Source organism: Cervus canadensis, chromosome 8 (genome assembly GCF_019320065.1).
Source record: "Cervus canadensis isolate Bull #8, Minnesota chromosome 8, ASM1932006v1, whole genome shotgun sequence".
NCBI classification, from domain to species: Eukaryota; Metazoa; Chordata; class Mammalia; order Artiodactyla; family Cervidae; genus Cervus; species Cervus canadensis.
Window position 1 is genome coordinate 79530356 of NC_057393.1, and position 25595 is coordinate 79555950.

The following is a 25595-nucleotide window of genomic DNA, read 5'->3' on the forward strand; positions in this document are numbered from 1 at the left end:
TCATCTTTGACTTCTTTCATCAGCATCTTACAGTTTTCTGAGTACAGGTCTTTTGCCCCCTTAGTTAGGTTTATTCCTAGACATTTTATTCTTTTGGATGCAATGGTAAATGGGATTGTTTTCTTAATTTCTCTTTCTGATCTTTCATTGTTGCTATATAGGAATGCAAGATATTTCTGTGTATTAATTTTGTATCCTGCAACTTTACCAAATTCATTGATGAACTCTAGTAGTTTTCTGGTAATGTCTTTAGAATTTTCTATGTAGAGTATCATGCCATCTGCAAACATTGACAGTTTTACTTCTTTTCCAATTGGTTTCCTTTTATTATTATTATTTTCTGATTGCCTTGACTAGAACTTAAAAAACTGTGTTGAATAAAAGTGCTGAGAGTGGGCATCCTTTTCTTGTTCCTGATCTTAGAGGAAATGCTTTCAGATTTTCACGGTTGAGAATGATGTTAGCTGTGGCTTGATGTATATGATCTTTTTTATGTTGAGGAAGTTTCCCTCTGTGCCCAGTTTCTGGAGTTTTTGTCATAAATGGGTGTTGAATTTTGTCAAAACCTTTTTCTGCATCTGTTGAGATCATCATATGGTTTTTATTCTTCAGTTTTGTTAATTGTGTTATCACATTGATTTATTTGCATATGTTGAAGAATCCTTGCATCCCTGGGATAAATCCCACTTGATCATGGTGTATGGTCCTTTTAATGTGTGGTTGGATTTGGTTTGGTAGTATTTTGTTGAGGATTTTTGTGTCTATGTTCATCAGTGATACTGGCCTGTAATTTTCTTTTTTTGTGGTGTCTTTGTTTTTGGTATCAAGGTGATGTTGGCCTTATAGAGTGAGCTTGGGAATGTTATAGCCTCTGGTATTTTGGGGAAGAGTTTCAGAAAGATAGCTTTTATCTCTTCTCTAAATATTTTATAGAATTCTCCTGTGAAGCCATCTTGTCCTGGACTTTTGCTTGAAAGTTTTTTAATTACTTTCAATTTTAGTACTTGTGATTGATCTGTATATAATTTCCATTTATCCCTGATTCAGTATTTGATGGTTGTACCTTTCTGAGAATTTATACATTTCTTCTAGATTTTTCTTTTAATTGGTATATAGTTGTTTGTAGTTGTCTCTTATGACCTCTTTGTATTTCTTTGGTGTCCACTGTAACTTCTCTTTTTTCATATCTTATTTTATTGATTTCAGCCCTTTCTCTTTCTTTCTTGATGAATTTGGCTAAAGGGTTATTAGTGTTTATGTTTTCACAGAACCAGTTTTTTTTTTTTTTTAACTTCATTGATCCTTTCGATTGCTTTCTTCATCTCTGTTTTATTTATTTCTGCTCTGATCTTTATGATTTCTTTCCTTCTACTAACTTTGGGTTTTGTTTTTTTCTCTCTTATTGCTTTAGGTGTGAGGTTAGGTGGTTTATTTGAGATTTTTCTTGTTTTGTGAGGTAAGATTGTGTCACTGTAAACTTCCCTCTTAGAACTGCATACATTTTTGGATCATCATGTTTTTGTTGTCATATGTTTCTTGGTGTTTTTGGTTTCCTCTTTGATTTTTTCAATGATCCATTGGTTGTTTAGTAACATGTTGTTTAGCCTCAACATGTTTGTGTGTTTTTACTATTTTTTTTCCTGCAATTTATTTCTAATCTCATAGTTTTGTGGTCGGAAAAGATGCGTGATATTATTTCAGTTTTCTTAAATTTAGCTAGGCTTGATACGTGGCCCAAGATGTGATCTATCCTGGAGAATATTCCATGTGCACTTGAGGAGAAAGTGTATTCTGCTTCTTTCAGATGGAATGCCCTATAAATTTCAATTAAGTCCATCTTGTCTAATGTGTCATTTAAAACTTCTTTCCTTACTGATTTTATGTCTTGATGATCTGTCCATTGGTGTAAGTGGGATGTTAAAGCCCCCCATAATTGTTGTGTTACTGTTGATTTCCTCTTTTGTGGCTGTTAGCATTTAACTTATATATTGAAGTGCTACTATGTTGGATACATATATATTTACAAATTGTTATATCTTTTTCTTTGATTGATCTCTTGATCATTATGTAGTGTCCTTCTTTGTCTCTTGTAATAGTCTGTTTATTTATTTATTTTTGGCAGTGCTGTCTTCATTGCTCTGCAGGGTTTTCTCTAGTTGTGGCGAGTGGGGGCTACTCTGTAGACGCAGTGCAAGGGCTTCTCATTGCAGTGGCTTCTCTCTTTGTTGAGCATGGCCTCTAGGGCATGAAGGCTTTGATAGTTGTGTCACGTGGGCTCAGTAGTTGTGGTTCCCGGGCTCCAGAGCACAGACTGAGTGGTTGTGGCACACGGACATAGTTGCTCTGCGGCATTTGGTATCTTTCTGGCCCAGGTATCAAACCCACAGCTCCTGCATTGGCAGGTGGATTCTTTACCACTGAATCATCAGGGAAGCCCCTAATAGTCTTTTAATTAAAGTCTACCTTGTCTGATATGAGTATTGCCACTCCAGTATTCTTTTGATTTCACTTTGCGTGGAATATCTTCTTCCAGTCCCTCACTTTCTGTCTACATGTGTCCCTAGATCTGAAGTGGGTCTCTTGTAGACAGCATGTATAGTGGTCTTGTGTTTGTATCCATTCAGCCAATCTGTGTCTTTTGGTTGGAACATTTAATCCATTTATATTTAAGGTAATTATTGATATGTATGATTTCTTAATTGTTTTGGATTTGTTTTTTTTAAGTCTTTTTTTTCTTCCCTTCCTCTTTTGTTCTCTTCTCTTGTGATTCGGTGACTACTTTTAGTGTTGTGTTTGGGTTGCTTTTTCTTTTTTATGTGTATATCTATAGTAGTTTTTTTGGTTTGCATTTCCCACTGAGAGAAGTTCCTTTAGCATTTATTGTGAAGCTGTTTGATAGCACTGAATTCTCTTATATTTTGCTTGTCTGTAAAGCTTTTGATTTTTCTGTTGAATCCGAATGAGAGCCTTGCTGGGTACAGTATTCTTGGTTGTAGGTTTTCCCCTTTCATCACTTTAAATATATTGTGTATATAGGCCCTTTTGGCCTGCAGAGTTTCTGCTAAAAAACCAGCTGATAACCTTATGGGGATTCCCTTGTATGTTATCTGTTGCTTTTCCTTTTTTGCTTTTAATATTTTTTCTTTGTATTTAATTTTTGTCAGTTTCATTACTGTGTGTTTCTGCATGTTCCTCCTTGGTTTTATCCTGTATGGGACTCTCTACACTTCCTGGACTTGGGTGACTGTTTCCTTTCCCATGTTAGTGAAGTTTTTGTAATCTCTTGAAATATTTTCTCAGGCCCTTTATCTTTGTCTTCTTCTTCTGGGATCCATCAAATGTAAATGTTGGTGTGTTTAATGTTGTCCCAGAGGTCTCTGAGACTGTCCTCAGTTCTTTTCATTCCTTTTTCTTATGCTCCATGGAAGTTATTTCTACCACTCTTGACTTTCAGCTAACTTATTCATTCTTCTGCTTCTGATTCTGCTATTGATTCCTTTTTATGTATTTTTCATTTCAGTTATTGTGTTGTTTATCTGGCTTTGTTGTTGTTCTTTCAATCTTCTCTTTGTTAAACATTTCTTATATTTTCTCAGTCTGTGCTTCCATTCTTTTTTTTTTTTTTTTTTGAGATTTTACATCATTTTTACTGTCATTTCTCTGAATTCTTTTCCAGATAGTTTGCCTATTTCCTCTTCATTTAGTAGTCCGCATGGGGTTTTCTGTCTTACTCCTTCATCTGCACCGTATTTCTTTGTCATCTCATTTTGTCTTAACTTTCTGTTTGTGGTCCCCTTTCTGCAGCCTGCAAGATAGTAGTTCCTCTTGCTTCTAGTGTCTGCCCCCTGGTGGATGAGGTTGGTACTAGGGCTTGTCCAGGTTTCCCTGCGGCAGACTGGTGCCTTCCCGCTTGGAGCTGGGTCTTGTCCCTCTGATGGGCAGGGCTGTGTCAAGCGGTGTGTTCTGAGGTGGCTGTGAGCTCAGTATGACCTCAGGCAGCCTGTCTGCTGATGGGTGGAGTTGTGCTCCTGTCTTGCTGGTTGTTCGGCCTGAGGCGTTCCAGGACTGAAGCCTGCAGGCTGTTGGTGCAGTCAGGTCAGCTGACCTTTGCCTCTCCAGGAGAGTGTCCAAGATCCCTAAGTATGTCTTGCCCAGGTTCTTATGGAGGTACTGCTTTGGTCTTGGTGTACATAAGACCTTGTATGTGGCCTCCAAGAATGGAGTCTTTCCTCCAGCTCCGTGGGCTCTTGTATTCAAGCCCTGCTGACCTTCAGGGCTCAGAGCTCTGGGGGTCTTCCCAGTTCCAGACCCTCAGACTCTCTTGGTGGGATGTTTTTAGGCAGGATCATCCCGATGGGGGGGTTTAATACTTTTGGTGTGAGGGCTCCTTTTAGTTTGGATGTCTGCCACCTCTTTCCTCGTGTATGCTGGCTGTTACCTGCTTGATGAGACATGTGACTGATGTGGTGGTGACCAGACCCTGCCCTGGGTGTTCAGCAGGGCCTTCCCTTGCTGTGGGTGTCACTGCCCTATGAGGGGCAGGGTCTCCTCCCCACTTGTTGCTGTAGAAGCCCCCGGATCTGCTGTTGATCTGTTTCTTAGCTGTGTTTCTGATCTTTTGTGTGAAGTAGGGAGGGTTGGAACACTCCCACTGGGAGAGAAGTCACTGAATATTGGTTCTCTGGAGCAGTTCACCCATGAGCATGCTCTGTTGTATCCCCTCTCACCTGTGACGTGAGCTCACATTACACTGTAGTTGGTATTCCTCTCGTGTGTGTGTGTGTGTGTGTGTGTGTGTGTGTGCTTAGTCGTTTCAGTCGTGTCTGACTCTTTGTGACCCCATAGTCTGTAGCCCACCAGACTCCTCTGCCCATGGGATTCTCCAGGCAAGAATACTGGAGTGGGTTGCCATGCTCTCCTCCAGGGCATCTTCCTGACTCAGGCATCAAACTTGAGTCTTTCATGTCTGCCTGCATTAGCAGGCGGGTTCTTTACCACTGAGCCACCAGGGAAGCCCCTACTCCTCTTGGCCCCACTTAACCCTGTGTGTGCCGGCAGTTGGCCCTGGTGTCCCTCAGGCGTTGTTTTCATCAGATCCCCCCAGGGCCCGAGGCTGTGGTGTCATGCAGTTAGACCTGCTGTGGGGACAGCTCAGAATCTGGCCTGGCCCAGCCCCCGGGTGTGTAGCCCACGAGTCCACAGGTGCTGAAGGTAGACTCATCTCCACCGCGGGAGCACTGCTTGTCCATTCAAATGTTCCGCAGGCACTGAGTTTGCAAAGCAGGTTGTGGGGATGTAAATCTGTGGTTCGCATGAGGAGAGATTTCAGCTCTTTCTCCCTTGCACAGCCCTCGGGGCTCAGTGATGATTTTAGCCCCACCTCTGCGTGTGGACCCCCCGCTGGCATCTGCTCCCAAGGCTGCCCCAGATGGCATCCCAAGGATGCCCTCACCCATCCAGGCAGGAGGGGATGGACGGAATGACCAATATGGGGGCATGTGCCCAGTCCAGCAGTAGCAGGAGCCCCTCCTAATAGCTACTGTACTCCTGATTGCAATTGCTCGTGCTGTGAGTTCCCTCCTGAGACAGGAGCCCAGATTTCCTGGTGCTCTGCTCTGAGTGGCTCCTGTCTGAGAAGAGGTCCAGTCAGGGGCGATGGACACACAGGTGTGGCTCTTGCTGGAACTGAGAGGAGGGCCTCACATGTAGGATCAGGAGGGACCGCAGAGTGGACTGGGATAGCCAGCAGAGATGCCAGGCAGAGGTCTCAACAGGGTTGGTCTTGCCATCATCCCCATTTGACAGCTGAGGAAATCAAGGCTGGTTAGATTCATCTAGGAGCAAGGACCTGGCCTGTTGCAGAGCTGGGATTCAAACCCAGGGGTGATCTAAACTCCTATCTTGGAAGACCCACTCAGGGAACCTGTCTTCTTTCACTTGGCACTGAGCCTGGAGACCCTCCCCAAGGTGCTCATGACCAGGCAGGGATGGGTTCTACTAGGGACTGGGCAGGGGCTAGTAAGGAAGGGGCTCTGGGGGGCGGTCCCCAGGATCCACAGGGCTCAGTGAACATAGGAGGGGGAGGAGGCTTGTGGTCAGGGAGATCTGGCCCCAGGCTGGGTTCTAGGGTAGGGGAGAGGCTGGGGGTGGTCCCGCACAGCCCCTGTGGGCTCTCCCAATTCCCTGAAAGGTTTTGGGCCTCTACCTCGAAGCCCATCTCACAGGTGACCTGCTGGATGGTGGCCATGCTTCCGTCTGCAGACCCAGCACCTGTTTATTGTGCCTTTATGCATGCATGGTAAGTTGCTTCAGTTGTGTCCAACTCTTTACAACCCCATGGACTGTAGTCTGCCAGGCTCCTCTGTCCATGGGATTCTCCAGGCAAGAATACTGGAGTGGGTTACCATGTCCTCCTCCAGGGGATCTTCCCCACCCAGGGATGGAACCCAAGTCTCTTACATCTCCCGCATTGGCAGGCGGGTTCTTTACCACTAGTACCACCCGGGAAGCCTATTTTGCCTTTATAAAAAGTGCTGATTTCAAAACTCAGCTTCTTTGCACTAAAAAAGAAAAGTTATTTAAAAGATGACAAGATAGATGTGCCATTTAGAAATGTTACAGATAGTTTACAAATGTGCAGAATGGAAAGCAAGTCCCCTCCCTCCTCTGCTCCCTTGCAGTAATCTCTGTGACGAGCATGGCCAGGAGTGGCTGGATGTCCTCTGTGCATTTATGTACGTGTCACGGTCACGTCTGCTGATGTCACTTAATGACTGACATGGGGTCTTGTGCACCTGGTGAGTCCAGTGATGGGGTCACCACCCCAAGCTGGAGGGATGGGCCTCACCCGGCCGCTCGTTCCCATGGCCTCCTGGGCTGTGTGTAGGCAGGTGTTGGGACACAGTCTCTGGGGGAACAGAGACCCTCACACAGGTGGGGAGCCTTGGGGTAGGAGCAGCATGATGAGTCCAGGACACATGGATGGGGGCCCCACCCCTGGGTAGGTGACTCTACCCTGAGCATCTGCCCCTCACCTGTCAAGGGAGGCAGTGAGTGCCAAGGCTCCCAGGGAGTGGTGGGCTGGTGGCCGGAGTAGAACTCACCCTGTGGCCTCCTGCTGGACTTGTCCATCCCCTTATGGGTGGCAGAGCTGAGGGGCTGAGTCCCCAGGCTGGCTTCCCACTGGCTCCTGACCTCCCAGCTCCAGGGCAGGTGTCCCTGCAGGTTGCCTTGCCCTGTGGGGGATTGGGTGGGGACTGTGCGAGTTAGCTGGAGGTATCAGTGTGCTCCCTCCATAGCACCTCCCGACCAGAGCAGCCTACTCCCTCCACAGGTGAGGGGCCAGGGGCTCTGAAAACACCATCTCTGATGACCGAGAAGCTTGGGGTCAGGATGTCCAGCTGACCATGGTTACCAGTATCAGGTCACCTTTTGAACCCAGAACTGTGTGATCGTGGGAAGTCACCCCACAGCGATGGCCCCTTAGCTGAACTCTGGGGTCCAGGTCTCCTCCAGAGCTAGTGACGGCAGCAGAACAGCCACCAGGGCGTCCACTGTTTCCTCCTCCAAATGATTCCTGAGTGTGGCTACAGGCTGGGCTCCAGCCAGACAGGAAGATGTTAAGGTGGATGATCAGGCACTTCTCGCCTTGTGGGTCAGCAGTCCAGGGATTAACCCAGGGGAGCATGCTAGAGGTGGTGGCACCTAGGCTGGACTTGGAAATCCTAGGGTTTCCTCAGTTGAGTTCCTTCTTGTGGGGCCTCTGATTCATTATCTGAAAGATGAAGAGTTCTTCCGAGTCAGTGATTCTTTGACTTGAGCGGCAAAGAAGACCCAACCCAAATTTCTGACCCAGTGGGGTCTGGGAACGTTCTTTTTTTTTTTTTTGGGAACGTTCATTTTACATGGGTTGCAGGGAATGTTCTGTGAGTCTGAACCCGTGGAGCAAGGACAGCACGGAGCCTGGGGGGCAGACATTGCAGTCCTGGCCTTGGCCCCGGGGACTTCCCTTGAGCACTTGCCCTCATCTCAAAGGATGTTCTGAGAATTCTAAGGTGACCTCCAGGTGTTTGGCAGGGAAGCCAGTATCGTTTGACCTGGGGTCCCTTTCACCCTGGCATGAGGCTCAGCCTATGTCTTGTGGGGTGGGAGCGAGCTCTGCTGGTAAAGCCCTTGGAGGGACCCCTTGTGGCAGCAAAGTAATTGTGGCTGCTGTTTGCTCTGCATGGTGGGGAAACTGAGGCCGGAAGGGCTCCAGGGCTGGCCCTGGTCCCAGTGAGACAGCAGACCAGGTCCAGTTGCAGGCATCATCCCTGGCAGGTTGGCCCTGGGGGCTCTTTCTGCTTCCCAGGGCTTGGAGAGGTCAGTGTGGCCACCTGGGGAGCTGGGCGTGGGGTGGTAGCCCCTGCCTGTTGGTGACCCGAGAGGGTGAGACCTGGCTATGGTCCCCACAGAGGCAGGAAAGGCCAGCTCCTCCACCCCTGCTTTAGTCTCCCTGTCCTGCCTGGGGGGACTAGCCCAGCGGGTGGGTAGGCCCCCCACTCCCCGTCCAGGGAGTAGGAGGGGAAGTGCCCCCATGAGCGCTGGCTCCCGAGCCTCGGGCTGGCAGGTGTGTACCTGCTGACACTGCAGAATCAGCTGCCTGGGCAAAGAGGACGCGGAGGCACAGAGGGCTGCGGACTGTCCCAGGCTGCAGGAGAGCCTCCAGCAGAGCCTGGCTGCCGTGCGAGGGGGGACCCTCAGCCCATCACACTGAACTCCAGACTGCTGCCCAACACCCGCGTCTAACAGGCATTTGAGATCCAGCGAGTCTAAAGCAAGTTCCAGGTCTTTCCCCAGACCGTGCCCTCAGAGCCCTCCCCCAAGCCGGTCAGTGGCTCAGGTCAAATACCATCCATCCCAGTGTCCAGAGCTGACCCTTCCCCACTCCTCTGTCACCTGATCTGAGCCATCTCTTCCAGGGTTTTGTTATGGCAAAGCCCAGACCAGTTGGTTTTCAGATCTCTCCCTTGCTGGTCTCCACACGGCGGCCACAGTGACCCCCCCCGAGTCACGTCACTCCTGTGCCCGGAGCGCCCACGCCTCCTGGGTCACTCACTGGCTGCACCCTGGGCAGCCAGTGTGCATGGTCAGGCTGGTCACTCCCCAGACTCCTCTCTGCTGATGCCCTCCCCAACCCTGGCCTCAGGACCTTGGCACCCGCTGTGCCTTGTACCTGGAACATCCCTCTTTTATGCTGGAAGCCGCACAGCTCACGCTCAGTCGGCCTCAGGGCCGCCTCCCTGCAGCTGCTGTGGCCACCCTTACACACTTGGTGTTCCCCTGGTGCTGTTTTTACTTCTTCCCCGTGGTTTGTCTTTTCTGCTGGGACAGAACCCCAGGAGGTAGAGCGCTCTGTGTCCAGGTTGCTGGAATGAGGCCTGGTATGCACAGAGCAGATGCTGAGGAAATGTTTATCAGACACCTTGATCGGTGGCTTCAGGGCCACTGAGGAGCCTGTCCTCTGCCTGTGCTGACATCTGATGACCCCCTCCCGGCCCTGCTGGGGCTCAGGCCCTCCTGGTGGCCGGCCGGGGAGGAGGGCTAGGCGGAGGAGCCTTTGATGTCTGACCGCCCCATTCCTTCCTCCCAGGAAACTATGCCCCAGACGTCCGTGGTCTTCTCCAGCATCCTCGGGCCCAGCTGTAGTGGACAGGGACAGCCCGGCATGGGGGAGCGAGGCGGTGGGGCCGGTGGCTCTGGGGACCTCATCTTCCAAGATGGACGTCTCATCTCAGGGTCCCTGGAGGCCCTGATGGAGCACCTGGTCCCCACAGTGGACTATTACCCTGACGTGAGTCCTGGTGACCGACAAGGACAGCCAGGGAGGGAGGCCGGGCTGGGGAGGGAGGCCGGGTCAGAGTGGACGGAGCAATGGGGGAGGTGCAGGGTGGCCGGGAGCCCTGCCCTCCCCTCCCGTGCTCTCCCGCCCCTCCCATCTCTGCCTCTGCTGCCCCAGGCAAGTAGGAGGTGGCCCTGGGGGAGAAGAGGAGGCTAAGGGGCAGGCTGGTGCCTCGGGGTTCCGGGGAGGGTCCACCCAGCGTGGGGCCTGTCTCCTAGCTGGGAAGTTGACTTTGTTCCTGAGCTGCCGTGCTTCAGAATGACTTCCACTCCCGCCACCTACAGACCCTGTGGCACCTGCCTTTGTGGGCAGGGCGGCCCCAGTCCTCCCCATCACTCCAGATGACGTTGGCACGCTCTTGGAAGCGTGAGAAAGTGTCCCCTGTCATGTGTGGCTTCCCTTCTGCTGCCAATAGTGACGACTCATGGTGGAGTAGGCTTGCTCCTGGCTCCCTCTCCAGGCGCCCCACCATCCTGGAGGCCGCGTCACACATGAGGCTGCGAGGGAGGGTGGGGAGCAGCCACCCCCTCCGCCCTCCAGCTGGGCTTCCCGGGTTCCTGGCCCACCCTCACCTGTCAGGCTGCCTCCCTCCCTCCCGGAGTTCTATCCACTCCTCCGTCTGTCCATCCATCTACCCCATCCATCCTCTCAGGGCCCGGCCGGGGCTGCTATTGGGGGTTCAGGCATGGGAGCCGAGGTTCTGGGCAGCAGAGCTGGGAAGAGGGGACCCCAGGCCCTGAAGAAGCCTGGAGCAGGGCTGCAGCCCCCAGGGGCAGGGACCTCCAAGCCCAGTGCTGGTCTGTGCCAGTGGCCTTGTGCCCACGCCGGAGGAGGAGTCTCCCCTCTCAGCCCTTCCCAGAGGAACCTCTTCAGCCAGCTCCTCCTGTGTTGTCCCCAAAACACTGTGCCCCAGGGCCTCAGCCTGAGCCCCAGGGGAGAGCAAATGGCGGGTGGTGGCAGAATGGGGTCCCTCTGGTGAGCACCTGGGCTCCCTGCCTTCTCCTCACTGCCCCTGCCCTGCAGACCCCTCGGAGGCACCAGCTCCTGTTCTGGGCTCTCCTCTGCCCTCAGCTAAGAGCTCCCAGATGTGGCCGCCGGGCTCCTTTCTTCATATTAAAAGCCTTCTGCTTCAAAGGGGCCCTTGAGGGTCTCACACTGACCAGCTGGGGCCCCGGTGTCTTTGTGCTGCACAGCCTGGGGACAGGAAGTGGGCAGTTTGGAGGTGTCGGGAGTGGAGGTGGTGGGGGCAGGGGGAGGGTGGTGGTGGAGGATCCCCTGCTACTCCAGGGAAACCCGCCTCTCCCGGTGGCCTCTGAAGGCTGTGTGGGGGCCTTGGGGGCCTGAGCGTGGAGCCCGGTTCCAGGAGCTGCACCCAGAACACACGGCCTGACTGGCATTAGGCTGGAGCAAGGGAGACCTGCTTCTTTGGGCCTAGAGTTGGGGCAGAGGCTTCCGAGCCCCCCAGCCTGCAGCAACCAGGTGGGGGTGGATTACTGTCTGATTGCTAGAGTCCCCGGGAGAGTCCCAAGCAGCCTCCCCACCCCCAAGTCTGCCTTGTCTGCAGGCAGGGGTCTGGCAGAGCCCACATCAGGCAAAAGCTTCTGAGAGCCCTGGGCCCTGGGCCCTGCCGTCTCTCAGACCACAAGCACCCCTCAGTCTGCACCACAGCCCAGTGACAAGGACACGTGGACGTGGGACTGGGGGGCCCGGGCGTGGCAGGCGAGGGCGAGGCCCACAGCTGAGTGGCGACCCGGGGCTTGCAGCAGTTTCTGATGTGGGATCCTGGGGCCAAGGAGAGCCTGCCGTGCCTCACAGATAAGACCCCCACTGACCCCCCACCACCCAGGCCCTGCCCCACTGGCCACTGAACATCTGCCACCGAGCAAGCTTGGCGCCTGGCCCAGAGAGCACTGTGGCCTGGGCAGCAGGCCCACCCAGGCCTGGGGGGTCCCCCCGACATGCACGTTTGGGTTTAGTTCCCAGCGTGGGGTCGGGTAGTGGGTAGGGGAGCCTCCCAGCAGAATAAGAGCACTGGGAGCTGAGCTTGTCAGGGGAGGTGGCGGAGAGCTGCTGCCAAGTGGGGTTTCGTCTGTGCCGTGCCTGGTGGGCAGGGCTGGGGAGCAGTGAGGAGGGAGGAGGAAGGGCACTCAAGGTGGGCTGAGCTGTGCAGGTGGTGCTGGGTCTGGGGGGCGGCTGGGTCAGGTGGAAGGGCCGGCCGCGCCACCCCTGGGGACCACGCCAGGCCTGACTCCCTTGTCACTCTCTCCATCTCTGTCTTCAGAGGACGTACATCTTCACGTTTCTCCTGAGCTCCCGGGTCTTCATCCCCCCTCATGACTTGCTGGCGCGTGTGGGGCAGCTCTGCATGGAGCAGAGGCAACAGCTGGAGGCTGGGTCTGAGAAGGTAAAGTGAGCTCCTGACTGTGCCCATTTCGCTCGCGTTTGGGCAAGAAGCGGGCTCAGGACAGGACCTGGCTGAGCTGGCCAGGGACCCTTCCTCTTGGGGGCAGCTCTGTCTGTCTGGCCTCCTGGCATTGCTGGAGCTGGGTTCCCTGGGGGTCTGCAGGGGCACACGTGGAGCACACTCCCAGGGTGCTGGAGGGATTGCTGCTGGCGAGTGCCTGCACCCCTCCTGGTGGAGGACCACAGTGGACGGCTCTCCTGCTCCATGCCAGGACCCCCAGAGGGAGAGAGCTCCAGCTCCAGCTGGTGGAGAAGGCTGGTCACCTTCTGGTCACTGCCCCCTCTAAGGAGGGCAGGGGGGCGGCACCCTCAGGCTGAAGTTTGCAGTGACTCAAATAGGGTTGTCTCACTGTCATGTCTTCTGATTGAGTCAGGCGTTGGGTGGTCAGGATGGTTAAGAAATCACAGTTTATCCCTGAGGCCCTGGGGCAGGGGCTGGGGTGTGGATTTCAGAAACCCAGGGTCTGGTACGGAAGCAAGGGTGGTAGGCAGGCTGGCAAAAAGCTGGCCTGTTCCCAATGACCTGTCCCTCCACCTGGCTGGGCCTCCTGCCACTGGAGGTTTGCAGTGAAGGCCCATGAAGAGCTCTTCCGAGTCTGCCCTCGGGGGTCTGTCTTGGGGTTGCTGGGCTGAGAGGGTAATTGGCACTGCCTGCAGCCTGGGGACCAGGAAGGGCTCCTGAAGGTGTGGGTGGAAAACAGCCAGAACAGGGTGAGTGGGAGATGGAATCTGAGGTTGAGGGTCAGCGAGCGGTCCCGTCGAGGCCTGAGAGGAGCCTGGGGTGAGCCCGCCAGCCTTGTCTGGGGTGATGTGCAGGGCAGGGCCTCTGAGGAGGGAATGCAGGCCTCTTGTTCCTGCTGAGTGTGGGTGCAGTGGGCACCTGGGGGTTGTCAGCAGGGCCTCCTGAGGTGCTGTGACTCAGTGCTGTGAGTGGCTGGGGGAGGGGGCTCTGAAGGGCATGGGAGCCATCACCAGGGCATGGGCAGGGGGCGAGGGTGGAATCAGTGGGCTAAATAAGGCAGGTGTGGGTGGATGGGGCAGGCAGGTGTAGGGGTGGGCAGTGGGATCATGAGGGGGCCGTGCCCCGAGGGCAGTCGAGGCCAGGATGGTCCAGGTAGGCAGAGGGAGCCGGTCAGGGGCAGGCAGGAGCCAAGGTGGGCCCAGGAAGCGTTTGGTGAACCTGAGCGGGGCTGGGCACCAAGCATCCTGTACCCCCTTGAGCTGTGTATGCATGTGGACCTGGGGAGAGGACGCCTGGGGTGTCTGCAGTCCTTCCTGGCACTTGCCAACCTGCTTTTCACGGAGAGAAGGCAGTTTCTTGCTTAACATTCATGATTTTGCTTGGTTTTCATCATTTTTTTAAAATTATTTTTTATTTTTGGCTGTGCTGGATTTTCATTGCTGTGAGGGTTTTTTTCCTAGTTACGGCGAGTGGGGGCTACTCTGTATGTAGCGTGCAGGCTTCTCATTGTGGTGGCTTCTCCTGTGGTGGAGCATGGGCTCTAGGGTGTGTGGGCTCAATAGTTGTGGCTTCCGGGCCCTGGAGAACAGGCCCAGTAGTTGTGCACGGGCTTAGCTGCTCCGTGGCAGGTGGGATCTTCCTGGATCAGGGATCGAACCTGTGTCTTCTCCACTAGTAGGTCAATTGTTTACCACTGAGCCATCAGGGAGGCCCTTCATCATGTTTTTTATGGGTTAACTTTTAATTACAGCAAATGAAACTAGTTTTCTATGTCATGGTGGTCTTTTGAAAATGAATGTAAGAGAGCTGGCATCAGGGGAATGGAAAGTGAAGCAGGAAAAGACAGTGCCGCAGGTGGACGAAGGCAGCAGGGGTCTGTCCCTACCTGGTAGCGCTCAGCCCAGTGTCAGGGCAGGGGACGCAGGTCCTGTGGGGATGGGTGAGAGGAGCCATAGACCTCACTATACCTGCCCTGACCCAGGCCAAGCTGAAGTCCTTCTCAGCCAAGATCGTGCAGCTGCTTAAGGAGTGGACGGAGGCCTTCCCCTTTGACTTCCAGGACGAGAAGGCCATGGCTGAGTTGAAGGCCATCACCCATCGGGTCACCCAGTGTGATGAGGTGAGGTCCCTCTCAGACCCTGGCAGGGTGCCTTGTCTGGGGGAGCTCTCTACATGGTCTCCTTGGCAGTCATTCTCCTGAAGAGGGTGCTGGGCAGCCCCATTTGCCTCTCACCCCCATGAAGGCAGCTCAGCTGGCCGGCAACACACAGACCTGCCCTCAGCATCCTCTGCACATGGAATACCCTGTGGCTAGAGTGGGAATGGTCCCAGGCCCCCTCCTCCTGCCCTGTGGGTGGGTGCCTAGTGAGAGGTATGTCCCCGGAGGTGAGCTGGGTACCTCCAGCAGATCCCTCCATCCCACAGCAGCGCCTTCTCCGCCCCCGCCCCTCAGGAGAACAGCACTGTGAAGAAGGCTATCTCCCAGATGACGCAGAGCCTGCTGCTGTCCCTGGCTGCCCGGAGCCAGCTTCAGGAGCTGCGGGAGAAGCTCCGCTCACCAGCTATGGACAAAGGGCCCGTCCTCAAGGCCAAGCCTCCAGCTGCTCAGAAGGACATCCTGGGCGTGTGCTGCGACCCCCTGGTGCTGGCCCAGCAGCTGACACATATCGAGCTGGTTAGTGTGGTGGACAACCTTCGAGGGTGGGGCTGGGGGGCATTCAGATGCTCATCTTCTCACCACCCCCCACAGGGTGCGGCAGGGTCTCCCCTGCTGGTCAGACTGGGGTGTCGGGGGAAGCCTGCATGGCAGCTTTGACCACTGCCTCTGGCAGGCGTGTGTACACTTGAGCAGCAGGTTCCCCGGATCTTGGCAGCCCTGCGCTCATGGCCGGGGCTTCCAGGGGCAGAGCTCCTCCCACTGGCTCTGGTCCCCTAGTCCTGCCTGCGCCCTGGGCTGGGCAGGTACCCTGCATGTAGCAGCTGTGGCCGAGTCATACACACAGTCCTGTCCCCCTGTTCCCAGGGGGGCCTTCCAGACCCCTGGAGTACTCCTGGGGGGGCCTGTCCACTGGGCGCTCTGCTCGAGGAAGGGCCGTGGCTGTGGTGCCCGCCCCTGCAGGGAGGTCCTGACTGCTGCTCTGGTCACACTCTGTGCCCTGAGGGTGGGGCTGGCCTGAGGAAGGCAGATGGTCACCCCTCCTGTGCCGTCTCCCCGTTACTCCCAGGAGAGAGTCAGCAGCATCCACCCCGAGGACCTGATGCAGATCGTCAGCCACATGGACTCCCGGGACAAGCACAGGGTGAGGGCTGCGGGTGCACTGGAGGGGGTGCTCACAACTGATGCATGTGGGTCTGGTCTCCAGCGCCTGCTCCAGGGGTGGTGGATGGCCATGCAGGGTGATGTATGTTGGTGGGGGGGGGGGCAGTGTTCCCAGAGGCCTCCAAGCTGATCCCTGCAGGGCTTGGGGGGATCCCCTGGGGGCCCGTCCAGCAGCCCCACTCCCCTCCCCTCCCTGCTTTCACAGTCTCCTCTCCTGGCTTCTTGGTTCGGGGGGTGGGGGTAGAGCAGCACCCACTGGCAGGGTCCTCGGGCTCCCTCTGACCTGCCATGTCCCCACAGTGCCGAGGGGACATGACCAAGACCTACAGCCTGGAGGCCTATGACAACTGGTTCAACTGCCTCAGCATGCTGGTGGCCACCGAGGTGTGCCGGGTGAGTGCTGCACGGCGGCCTTGGTGGGGCACAGTCTCCTCCTGACACCACTGTGTCCCCTGAGGCTCTGCCTCCCCTTCCCTGCAGAGGATGAAACTTTGTAAGTGGAGACAGGAAACTTTTATTGCCAGGGCCTTGGAAGTACCATGCCCACCCCACCCCCCAAGTGATGACTTACATTACAACAGTGACCCACTGTGGAAGCACCTGTGGTGCCCAGCATGGTCCCCTCTGCCTGCCCTCCCACCACTTGGCCCAGCATCAAACCACCACAGCCTCATCTCCTGCCTCTGCAGCCTGGGCAGCTCCCCTCACCCTGGTCCCACAGCTCTGTGGGCACAGGCAGCTCCCCATCAGGCTGCCCTTCAGGGGCTGGTGCTGGAGGGGACGACCCCAGTGGGGTCCAAGCTGAGTTGTCTGGCCGCCCTCCAGGTAGTGAAGAAGAAGCACCGGACCCGCATGCTGGAGTTCTTCATTGACGTGGCTCGAGAGTGCTTCAATATCGGCAACTTCAACTCCATGATGGCCATCATCTGTGAGTGTGGCCCCCGGGGTCCCCCTCCAGTGGTGCGGGGCCTGCCTCCCCTGCCCTCACCCTGCCTGTCACCCCCTGCAGCTGGCATGAACCTCAGTCCTGTGGCGAGGCTGAAGAAGACGTGGTCCAAGGTCAAGACGGCAAAGTTCGACGTCTTAGAGGTAGGCATCAGCCTCAGGAGGGGGCTGCCATCATGCTTCGGCCCCTGTGAAGACGCGCTGCCCCGAGTGCCATCCGGCGTCGGGAGTGTCAGCAGACCCGGCTGTGCTGCCCCCGGGAGGCAGGCAGCCCACACTTCCTCGGCTTCAGGACTTCAGTCAGAACCAGCACTGCCTAAAGCAGAATTCTGGGGAGAGATTAGTAGGGGTTCGGCAAGGCAGGCCGATAGCCCCAGGCTGGGCAAGGCTGACCAAGCAGAGACTGGCCTGTTCCCTGAAGTCCTGGGTCGTCTGGGTGGCCCAGGGGCTGGCCAGTGAGTGTGCAGCCTTGACCAGATGTATTTGATCACAGAATCCAGTTTTATAGGCGTGTCTGTGCAGCTGGTCAGGTTTGGGGCTATTGGCCTCCACAGAAGGGCACAGGAAGATTTTGAAGGAGGTTAAGACGTGTACTTAGGAGGGAACGAGGCAGTGTGAGTGCGCTGCTGAGACTTCTCTCCAGCTCTTCCTGTGATGCTCAGACCCTAACCCAAAGGCCTGGCCTGGTGCACAGCCCGGGGCCCTCTGCACTTCCCCCACTGGGCTCACTCCTGGGAACGACAGGCTGCCCAGAGCTGGTTCCTGCAGAGGGTGTCCTGAGCAGGTCTGAGGGCGGTGGAGGTGCAGTGCCCACCACATCCTCCCGTCTGCCCACAGCACCACATGGACCCATCCAGCAATTTCTGCAATTACCGGACAGCCCTGCAGGGGGCCACGCAGAGGTCACAGACGGCCAACAGCAGCCGGGAGAAGATCGTCATCCCCGTGTTCAACCTTTTCGTCAAGGACATCTACTTCCTGCACAAAATCCACACCAACCACCTGCCCAACGGACACATTAACTTCAAGGTTAGCTCAGCCCCGTGCCCTGTCCCCACCCAGGGAGGGAGACCGGGCTTCACTCTTGAACAGGCAGAATCTGTCTCTGCCTGCCAGTGGCTGGGCAGTGGCCTCGACAGCTCCAGGGTGGGTCCTGGCTGCCAAGTGACCTCCAGGTGTGCGGTGGCCCTAGCTCTGGGTGGGTGATCTGATTACAGAGCTAGGAGACACGAGGCCCCCGAGGAGTGAGGTCAGGGTGTGTTCTGGTTGGTGGTGCTGTGCTGTGGGGGGGGGGGGGGGCCTTCTGGGGTCCGAGTTGGCTCTGAAGGGCTACTGTCCTGTCTCGCTGGCACCAAGGAGGTGAGCAGCAGACTGAAAGCAGAGCCTACGTCCCCTTCCCTAACCAAGGCTTTCAAGCTTAAGGTGACAAATCTTCTGACCCTTCAGAAATTTTGGGAGATCTCCAGGCAGATACATGAGTTCATGACATGGACACAGGTGGAGTGTCCCTTTGAGAAGGACAAGAAGATTCAGAGTTACCTGCTGACGGCTCCCATCTACAGCGAAGAAGGTAAGGGCCACCGCCCCCAACCCCCTGCCCAGACACACACTGTAAAAGTCACTCTGACATGGGGTGCCCTCCCAGGTTATTCCCATGCTACGCTGGGGAAGCTCAGCTGTCAGGGGACAGTGCATGAGGGTGGGCTGCGAGCAGATGGGAGATGAAGGACAAGAAGAGATTGGGCTCCTGAGAGCCAGGATGGGGCTGGACCAGTGCTGTGGAGCCAGAGAAGTCTCAGAGTCCCCAGGCAGCCGGGAGCCCCACACAGCAGACCCCTGGGGACCATCCCGGGCCAGACGTCACTGCCTGCTTGGTCTGGGAGTTCCTTCCTGGGCCTTGCTCCACCCTGGAAGGGAGGGTTTGAGAAGGGTGTGTGTGTCGGGGGCAGACTGACCGTGTGTGGACATGGCTTCTGAGGGTCTTCTCGTCTCTCAGCTCTCTTCATCGCCTCCTTTGAAAGTGAAGGTCCAGAAAACCACATGGAAAAGGACAGCTGGAAGACCCTCAGGTAGGAGAACTCCAGGGGCAGTCTCGTGACCCCACGACCAACCCCCATGCCTGAGTTTATAAGGAAGGGAAAGGATGAGGTGGGGGAGCATCCCTGAGGACTTGGGGCTTGACCTTCCCTGACCACCCCTCCATGGCCAGTTCCTGGCAGCCAGGCCTCCCCTAGTTGCACAGGCCTGCCCTCTGCCTGGTCGGGGGAAGGGCCTGTGGCCACTTGACCATTTCCTCATTCCCTGCCACCTTTAGGACCACTCTCCTCAACAGAGCCTGAAGGCATGGATGCGGCCTGCGGACGCTGGATGAAGCACACTTACATACTGAGTTCTAATCTTGATTGATATGGGTTGAGATAAGGAGGCCTCACTGGTTGGGGTCCATTTTGTACATAACTTTTGTGAAGAAAAAAATAATTATTTCATGCATCAACCTTTGGCACTTAACGAAGTTCTTTTGTTTACTTTAAATAACAGGGCAGGGCCCTGCTTTGGGGAGGGGTGGGGAAAGAGTATCATGGGAGATGGTGTCCATGATAACATCTTATTCTAATGAAATGTAGATTTTTATTTTCTACTTTTGATTATTAACATCTTACAAAAAAAAAAAATTTAAAAAAACCCAACCAAAACCAACGTGAGCCCTGCCTCCTTTCCAGCCAGTGTCTCTGATGTCGGGGTTAGTGCCTTAGAGGGTACTGGAGGCCGGTCTCGCCCGCAGCCGGGCCGCTGGAGGTGCCGGGAAAGTGCTGCCCTCAGCGCCCAGGCCTGCGAGGGTCCAGCAAGAAGGGCTCGGGTGGCCGGGGTGGTGGGGGTGGGTGGATCTCATTTGCTTATTTCTAGAAGTGCACCTTGAACATGGGCTTTCCAAAGTTTACATTTTCATTTTCCTTTATCAGGGATTTATGGGGGTCAGTAGGGAGGGAAGGGGGATACCTGGCAGCGTATTTTCTGTTGGAATACGTCTGGCAAAACTCAACTACATTTTAGGAAAAGAGAAAATCTCAAATAACGTAAGGAGGGGGGATCATGGAATTGTCAGTTTTCCAGGCTATCACTTTGAGACACTTAGCCATAATGAAGTGAAAAAAAAGTAAAATTGAAGGATGGGGACACTGAAAGCCACCTTGAAGTCCAAGTACAAAGTGAAAAGAAGCAACTTACAAATCAGTACCCTCCTTCCTTCTGGGCGGGGAGCTCCCTAGTGGAACTGAAACCCAAAGTTAGCCAGGCCCGTATCTGCTGGAGCCCATGCACATACAACCGCCCAACATTTGGAGTTGTTTTCCACACCAAGACTCGAGGTGTGCACTCCATTTTCTGTCTGACTTCCTGGCCATGGGACCACGACAACCCTGCTCCCTCCAAGGTCAGAAGTGGGCAGTCCACACTGTATCCCTCCCTCTTGGCAGGCTTTCATTCCACGCAAGCAGACCTGGAACTACTCACCCTCTCTCTCCCCACATGGCTGGGGTTCGCCAGAGTCTCCAGCGGGGAGGCCTGGGTGAGGATGGATCTGTTAGCTGCCAATTCCCAGAACTCCTGGGAGCCTGGAGATGTGAGGACGCCGCCTCAGGGGGAGGTGGCTTTGTGATCTGCTGCTGATGTCGCCCTCAGCCCTGGGTGGAGCAAGGATATTCACACTGTATTGTCACAGTGTTTTTGCACTTTTCAGATGTTCTAGATAGTACATACTGTATACTGATAATACATATTGCTTTATGTATTTGAGATAAAGGTTTAAAACTTGAGAATCTATATTTGGAATACAATGTTAGAACCTTTTTTGTCCACGTGTTGAGCTTTCACATCAATGTGCACTTCCCTGGGTTATCAGTTCTAGCACTGACCTGCCACAGTGTCTACATTTGCTATTTTGTTTTTCCAATTTGATACATACCCTAACTCTGATGTTTTGGTATTTCGAGATGAACTGAGTATAAAGCTGTACCATAATGCAGGATGTCAGCTACTGGTGTGACTGGACGTACTTGCATCAATAAAAGAACATGTTGCTCCCACCGTTTGCCTGTTCTCTGTGCGCGGCTTGAGGATGTGGCTCTGATGCTGGCAGGAGGCATGGGGATGCCTGCCAGAGGGCAGGATGAGATGCCAGGGCCACCATGGCCTTTCAGAGATGGAACGGGAACTCTCACCTCCACATTCTGAGAAAGGGCTTTTCAAATAATGTAAAAACAAGAAAAAATTGTACAAGAGGCAGGTTCTATCCTGCTTTCCTCAAGGACAGATCCAGAAGGATATCACTAGCAACCTTGAATTATGTAAGTTCAGGGCCTACCTTCAACGACTGTCAAGGTTCCTTTACTGCAGGGCTGATAGGAGCCTTTGGTGTCCATGGGCTCTGTGGATCTCTCTGGGGGGCTGGGGATGTTGGGGTGCACTGGTTGATGTGCTTCTCCATCGCGGTTCTTCTGTTTCAGTTGGTCACGTTCAGGAGTGCTAAAGGAGAAAGAATTGTTGAGGGGCACACAAGAGCTTGTGGAACTGAAGGAAAAGAAGTGAGATGCTGCCTTTGTCTGGACTGTCTCATGGCCAACCTGTCAGGTGCCCAGGCTGGACGAGGTCAGCTCCACAGACCTGACGCTGCTCCTCAGAGCCAGCTCAGAGCCAGCCCATTAAAGAGTGCTGCTTGCAGAAACCTTTCTGTGCTAGGGGGGATGCTGTGCTGAGGCGGGGATAGAGCCAGCTCAGCCCATTAAAGAGCGCTACCCACAGAAACCTTTCTGTACTGAGGGGGATGCTGTGCTGTGACATCACCCACCAGCAGAGTGGTTACCAGGTGTGCCGAGGAGGGACTGGCACCAAAATGTGGCCAGGGAAAGAGGAACAGAACTCTGACTTATTTACATGTAAATAGCTAATGGTCACCGCGTACTGGAGAGAGGCAAGGCCTGGGGGGTCTCGTCACCTGCTGCCCCTCCAAGTGCCCTGTGGAATGGACAGCATGCGATAGGGGCTCGGGTGTTTGTGGAGCAAATGAGGACCCACGTGAGGATTCCTAAGTGAGTTTTGGATCAATGAAAACACTTTTTAGGTCTTTCCACTCAATAGCATCCTTACTTTCCTGGCATAGTTAGTTTTGGAAGTTACTACATACCTTACCTGAAGAAGGAGCAGCACCTCACTTGTTCTGCATCTTGGAGCTTGAGCTGGGAGTGGGAGGCGAGCTGGCTTGGCGAGCCATGACACTGTCCCTTCACACATGGCGTGGCGCCCTCCAGGCAGTGTTTCTCAAGGTGTTGGTTTCCACCCAGCAGGAGCAACAATGGGAGACTCAGGTATGGATCTTCAGCAACAATGTTAAGGGAACAATGCTGTCAAGAATAAAATAAAATATCCATCAACAGATGCATAAAGAAGTTGTGGTACATATATACAATGGAATATTACTCAGCCATACAAAGGAACAATATTGGGTCATTTGTAGTTAGTTATGTGGATGAACCTAGAGTTTGTCATACAGAGTGAAGTAAGTCAGAAAGAGAAAAAGAAATATTGTATATTCACACATATGTATGGAATCTAGAAAAATGGTACTGATGGGCAAATTTGCAAGTCTGACATAGAGAACAGAGCTGTGGACACAGCAGGGAAAGCAGCGGGTGGGGCGACTTGAGAGAATAGCACTGATATATATACACTACCTTGTTGTTTAACAGGTAGCTAGCCGGAAGCTGCTGTATAGAACCAGGAGAGAGCTCGGTGCTCAGTGATGACCTAGAAGGGAGGGGTGGGGGTGGGCAGGAGGGAGGCTGCAGAAGGAGGGGATACATGTATACATATAGCTGATTCATTTTGTTGTACAACAAAAACAATGACACAACATTATAAAGCAATTATCCAATTAGGGCTTCCCTAGTGACTCAGTGGTAAAGAATCTGCCTGCCAATGCAGGAGATGCAGGTTCATAACCTGGTCTAGGAAAATCCCCTGGAGAAGGAATTGGCAACCCACTCCAGTATCCTTGCCTAGGAAATCCCATGGACAGAGGAGCTTGCTCCCAAGAGTCGCAAAGAGTCGGACATGACTTAGCAGCTGACAACAAATCCTCCATTTAAAAAATTTTAAAAATGGGAGAAAAAAGAATATGAGAGTTAAGCACCTGCCCATTTCTGACAGCATGAAAGACTTAAATGCGTCAGTTCAGTTCAGTCACTCAGTTGTGTCTGACTCTTTGTGACCACATAGACTGCAGCACGCCAGGCCTCCCTGTCCATCACCAACGCCTGGAGTTTACTCAAACTTATGTCCATTGAGTTGGTGATGCCATCCAACGATCTCATCCTCTGTCGTCCCCTTCTCTTCCCACCTTCAATCTTTCCGAGCCTTAGGGTCTTTTCAAATGAGTCGGTTCTTCGCATCAGGTAGCCAAAGTATTGGGAGTTTCAGCTTCAGCATCAGTCCTTTCACAGAATATTCAGGGCTGACTTCTTTTAGGATGGACTGGTTGGATCTCCTGGCTGTCCAAGGGACTCTCAGGAGTCTTCTCCAACACCACGGTTCAAAAGCATCAATTCTTCGGCACTCAGCTTTCTTTATAGTCTAACTCTCATATCAATACATGACTACTAGAAAAACCATAGCTTTGACTAGACAGACCTTTGTTGGCAAAGTAATGTCTCTGCTCTTTAATATAATGTCTAGATTGGTCATAACTTTTCTTCCAAGGAGCAAGCCTCTTTTAATTTCATGGCTGTAGTCACCATCTGCAGTGATTTTGGAGTCCAAGAAAAAAATCTGTCACTGTTTCCACTGTTTCCCCATCTATTTGCCATGAAGGGATGGGACCAGATGCCATGATCTTAGTTTTCTGAATGCTGAGTTTTAAGCCAGCTTTTTCACTCTCCTCTTACACCCTCCTCAAGAGGCTCTTTAGTTCTTCTTTGCTGTCTGCCATAGGGTGGTGTCATCTGCATATCTGAGGTTATTGATATTTCTCCCAGAAATCTTGATTCCAGCTTGTGCTTCATCCAGCCCAGCATTTGTCATGATGTACTCTGCATGTAAGTTAAAGAAGCAGGGTGACAATATACAGCCTTGATGTACTCCTTTGCTGATCTGGAACCAGTCTGTTGTTCCATGTCCAGTTCTAACTGTTACTTCTTGACCTGCATACAGATTTCTTAGGAGACATGTTAGGTGGTCTGGTAGTCCCATCTCTTTAAGAATTTTCCACAGTTTGTTGTGATCCACACAGTCAAAGGCTTTGGCATAGTCAGTAAAGCAGAAGTAGATGTTTTTCTGGAACTCTCTTGCTTTTTCGATGATGTTAGCAATTTGATCTCTGGTTCCTCTGCCTTTTCTAACTCCAGCTTGAACATCTAGAAGTTCATGGTTCACATACTGTTGAAGCCTGGCTTGGAGAATTTTGAGCATTACTTTGCTAGCGTGTGAGATGAGTGCTTAAGCGCTCACCTACTGAAATTGACTGATAAACCTATGCAAAACTTTAACATCCATGTAAAGGCAGAAACTCATAGCTTTAATTTTCAGTCCACAAGGGGGTCAGAGAAGAAAGTCCAGAGCCTGCTCAAGAAGGGTCAAATAGGAGATTTTAGATCATAAAGCTGCCATATCAAAGAGCCACCCCTCAGCATAACAGTGAACTTGAAATAAAACATTCCTACTCCAATCCCACCAAGATGCTAAGGAAGACTGCCTGTTTTGAACCTCAGCACTCCATGGGAATAGGGAGAATTTACCCCTGATAATTGACAACCACATATCAGTGAGTTTCACAAAGTTTTACAGCACAAATCACACTGGTCAAAAAAACTTCAAGCTTAGAATTTAGTTTAACATGGCCCTGAACTGATATTGTCCCTAAGTTACCCAGTAGAAGCAAAAGTTCTGATCTATATTCTAGTTGGAAAAGTCTCTCCTTAGCTGTGTCTAATATACCATTAAATCCACCTACTAGATTTAAAAATTGTTCATTTCTAGATGCTCTATTTGGATAAATTCTGTATAAATTGCCTACTTATAGAGATGCTCTATTTTTGTCCAAGTCCACTTGGACAAAATTCTGGATAAATAACTGGAATGTAACACAGAAAGGCAAAGGTTGGAAAATATGAAACAGACTTAACATATGTTATTAGAGTTACAGAAGGAAAAAGAATGAGGCAGAGCCAATGAAAATTAAATATCTGAGAATCTTTCAGAACTGACAAAAGACAATCCAATTAACCCAAAGATTCTCAAGCAGGATCAGCAGGAAAAAAAAATCTGTATACAGACATATAATGATTCAGAATAGAAGTAAAGAAGAGATTTTAAAGACAGAGAGAAAAAAGGTTGATTACCTTTAATGGCATATCAACTGTTAAGCTGATAGTTTATTTGACAACAGAAATAACTGAAGGCAGAAGACAGTGGAATCATAAAATCAGTGTGCTGTGGAATTAAAGAAACCTCAGCTAGAGTTGGAACAGGCCAGTAGGGGGAGGTCTCATACCCAGCTACGCATCATCAATTACTCCAAATAGCAAGAAAGGCGGCAAACATCTCCATCACAGGAAGGTGTTGCCTGCTTTATCACCAACCAGGAAGAGGCAAAACTCTTTTTCTTCAGAGAGTACAGAAGCCCACCAACTGGAATGAACTCCCAGCTTCCTCCAATGAACATTTCGGTTAATACAGTTCCTTCCAATTCCCCATTTTACCATATAGAAGCAAGTTTCCTTTTCTTGTTCTCTGATTTGCCTATGACCCACTGTAGTTCACTTATTCTGAGTTGCAATTCCTCTGGCTATTCCTGAGTAAACTCACTTTTCCTGGTCAAATAGCTGAATATGTTATTAGAGTTGACAGTGCTAAAAAAATTTCTCAACCTAGAATTCTAAACCCTTCAAAAATATTTCTTCAATGAGATAAAGATATTTATAAACTAAAATAGAGTCTGGCATAATGCCTTTACCAAAAGAAATTCTGAAGGATGAATC

General features: G+C 52.3%; 2 protein-coding genes across 7 annotated transcripts in view; one reads left to right on the top strand and one right to left on the bottom strand.

The window, feature by feature from the left end:
- RASGEF1A (RasGEF domain family member 1A) overlaps positions 1–20652 on the top strand; it is a 91779-nt gene extending 71127 nt beyond the window's left edge. For 5 of the 6 annotated variants that reach the window (XM_043476993.1, XM_043476994.1, XM_043476992.1 and 2 more), the window contains exons 2-13: positions 9632–9832; positions 12162–12284; positions 14287–14424; positions 14758–14979; positions 15530–15604; positions 15925–16017; positions 16450–16552; positions 16634–16713; positions 17407–17598; positions 18016–18139; positions 18566–18638; positions 18884–20652. In XM_043476993.1, the coding sequence (XP_043332928.1) occupies positions 9638–9832; positions 12162–12284; positions 14287–14424; positions 14758–14979; positions 15530–15604; positions 15925–16017; positions 16450–16552; positions 16634–16713; positions 17407–17598; positions 18016–18139; positions 18566–18638; positions 18884–18908 (1443 nt within the window). In that variant the 5' untranslated portion in view covers positions 9632–9637 and the 3' untranslated portion in view covers positions 18909–20652. The remainder of the gene's footprint in view (positions 1–9631; positions 9833–12161; positions 12285–14286; positions 14425–14757; positions 14980–15529; positions 15605–15924; positions 16018–16449; positions 16553–16633; positions 16714–17406; positions 17599–18015; positions 18140–18565; positions 18639–18883) is intronic. The other variant, XM_043476997.1, reaches the window with a different exon arrangement.
- Positions 20532–25279, bottom strand: LOC122446820. The gene is made up of 5 exons (XM_043477298.1): positions 25197–25279; positions 22296–22368; positions 21754–21965; positions 20930–21090; positions 20532–20806 (listed from the first exon to the last, which is right to left on the bottom strand). Exons 1-5 carry the CDS (start codon positions 25277–25279, stop codon positions 20532–20534), a joined length of 804 nt encoding a protein of 267 aa, XP_043333233.1.
- Positions 25280–25595: the final 316 nt, after the last annotated feature.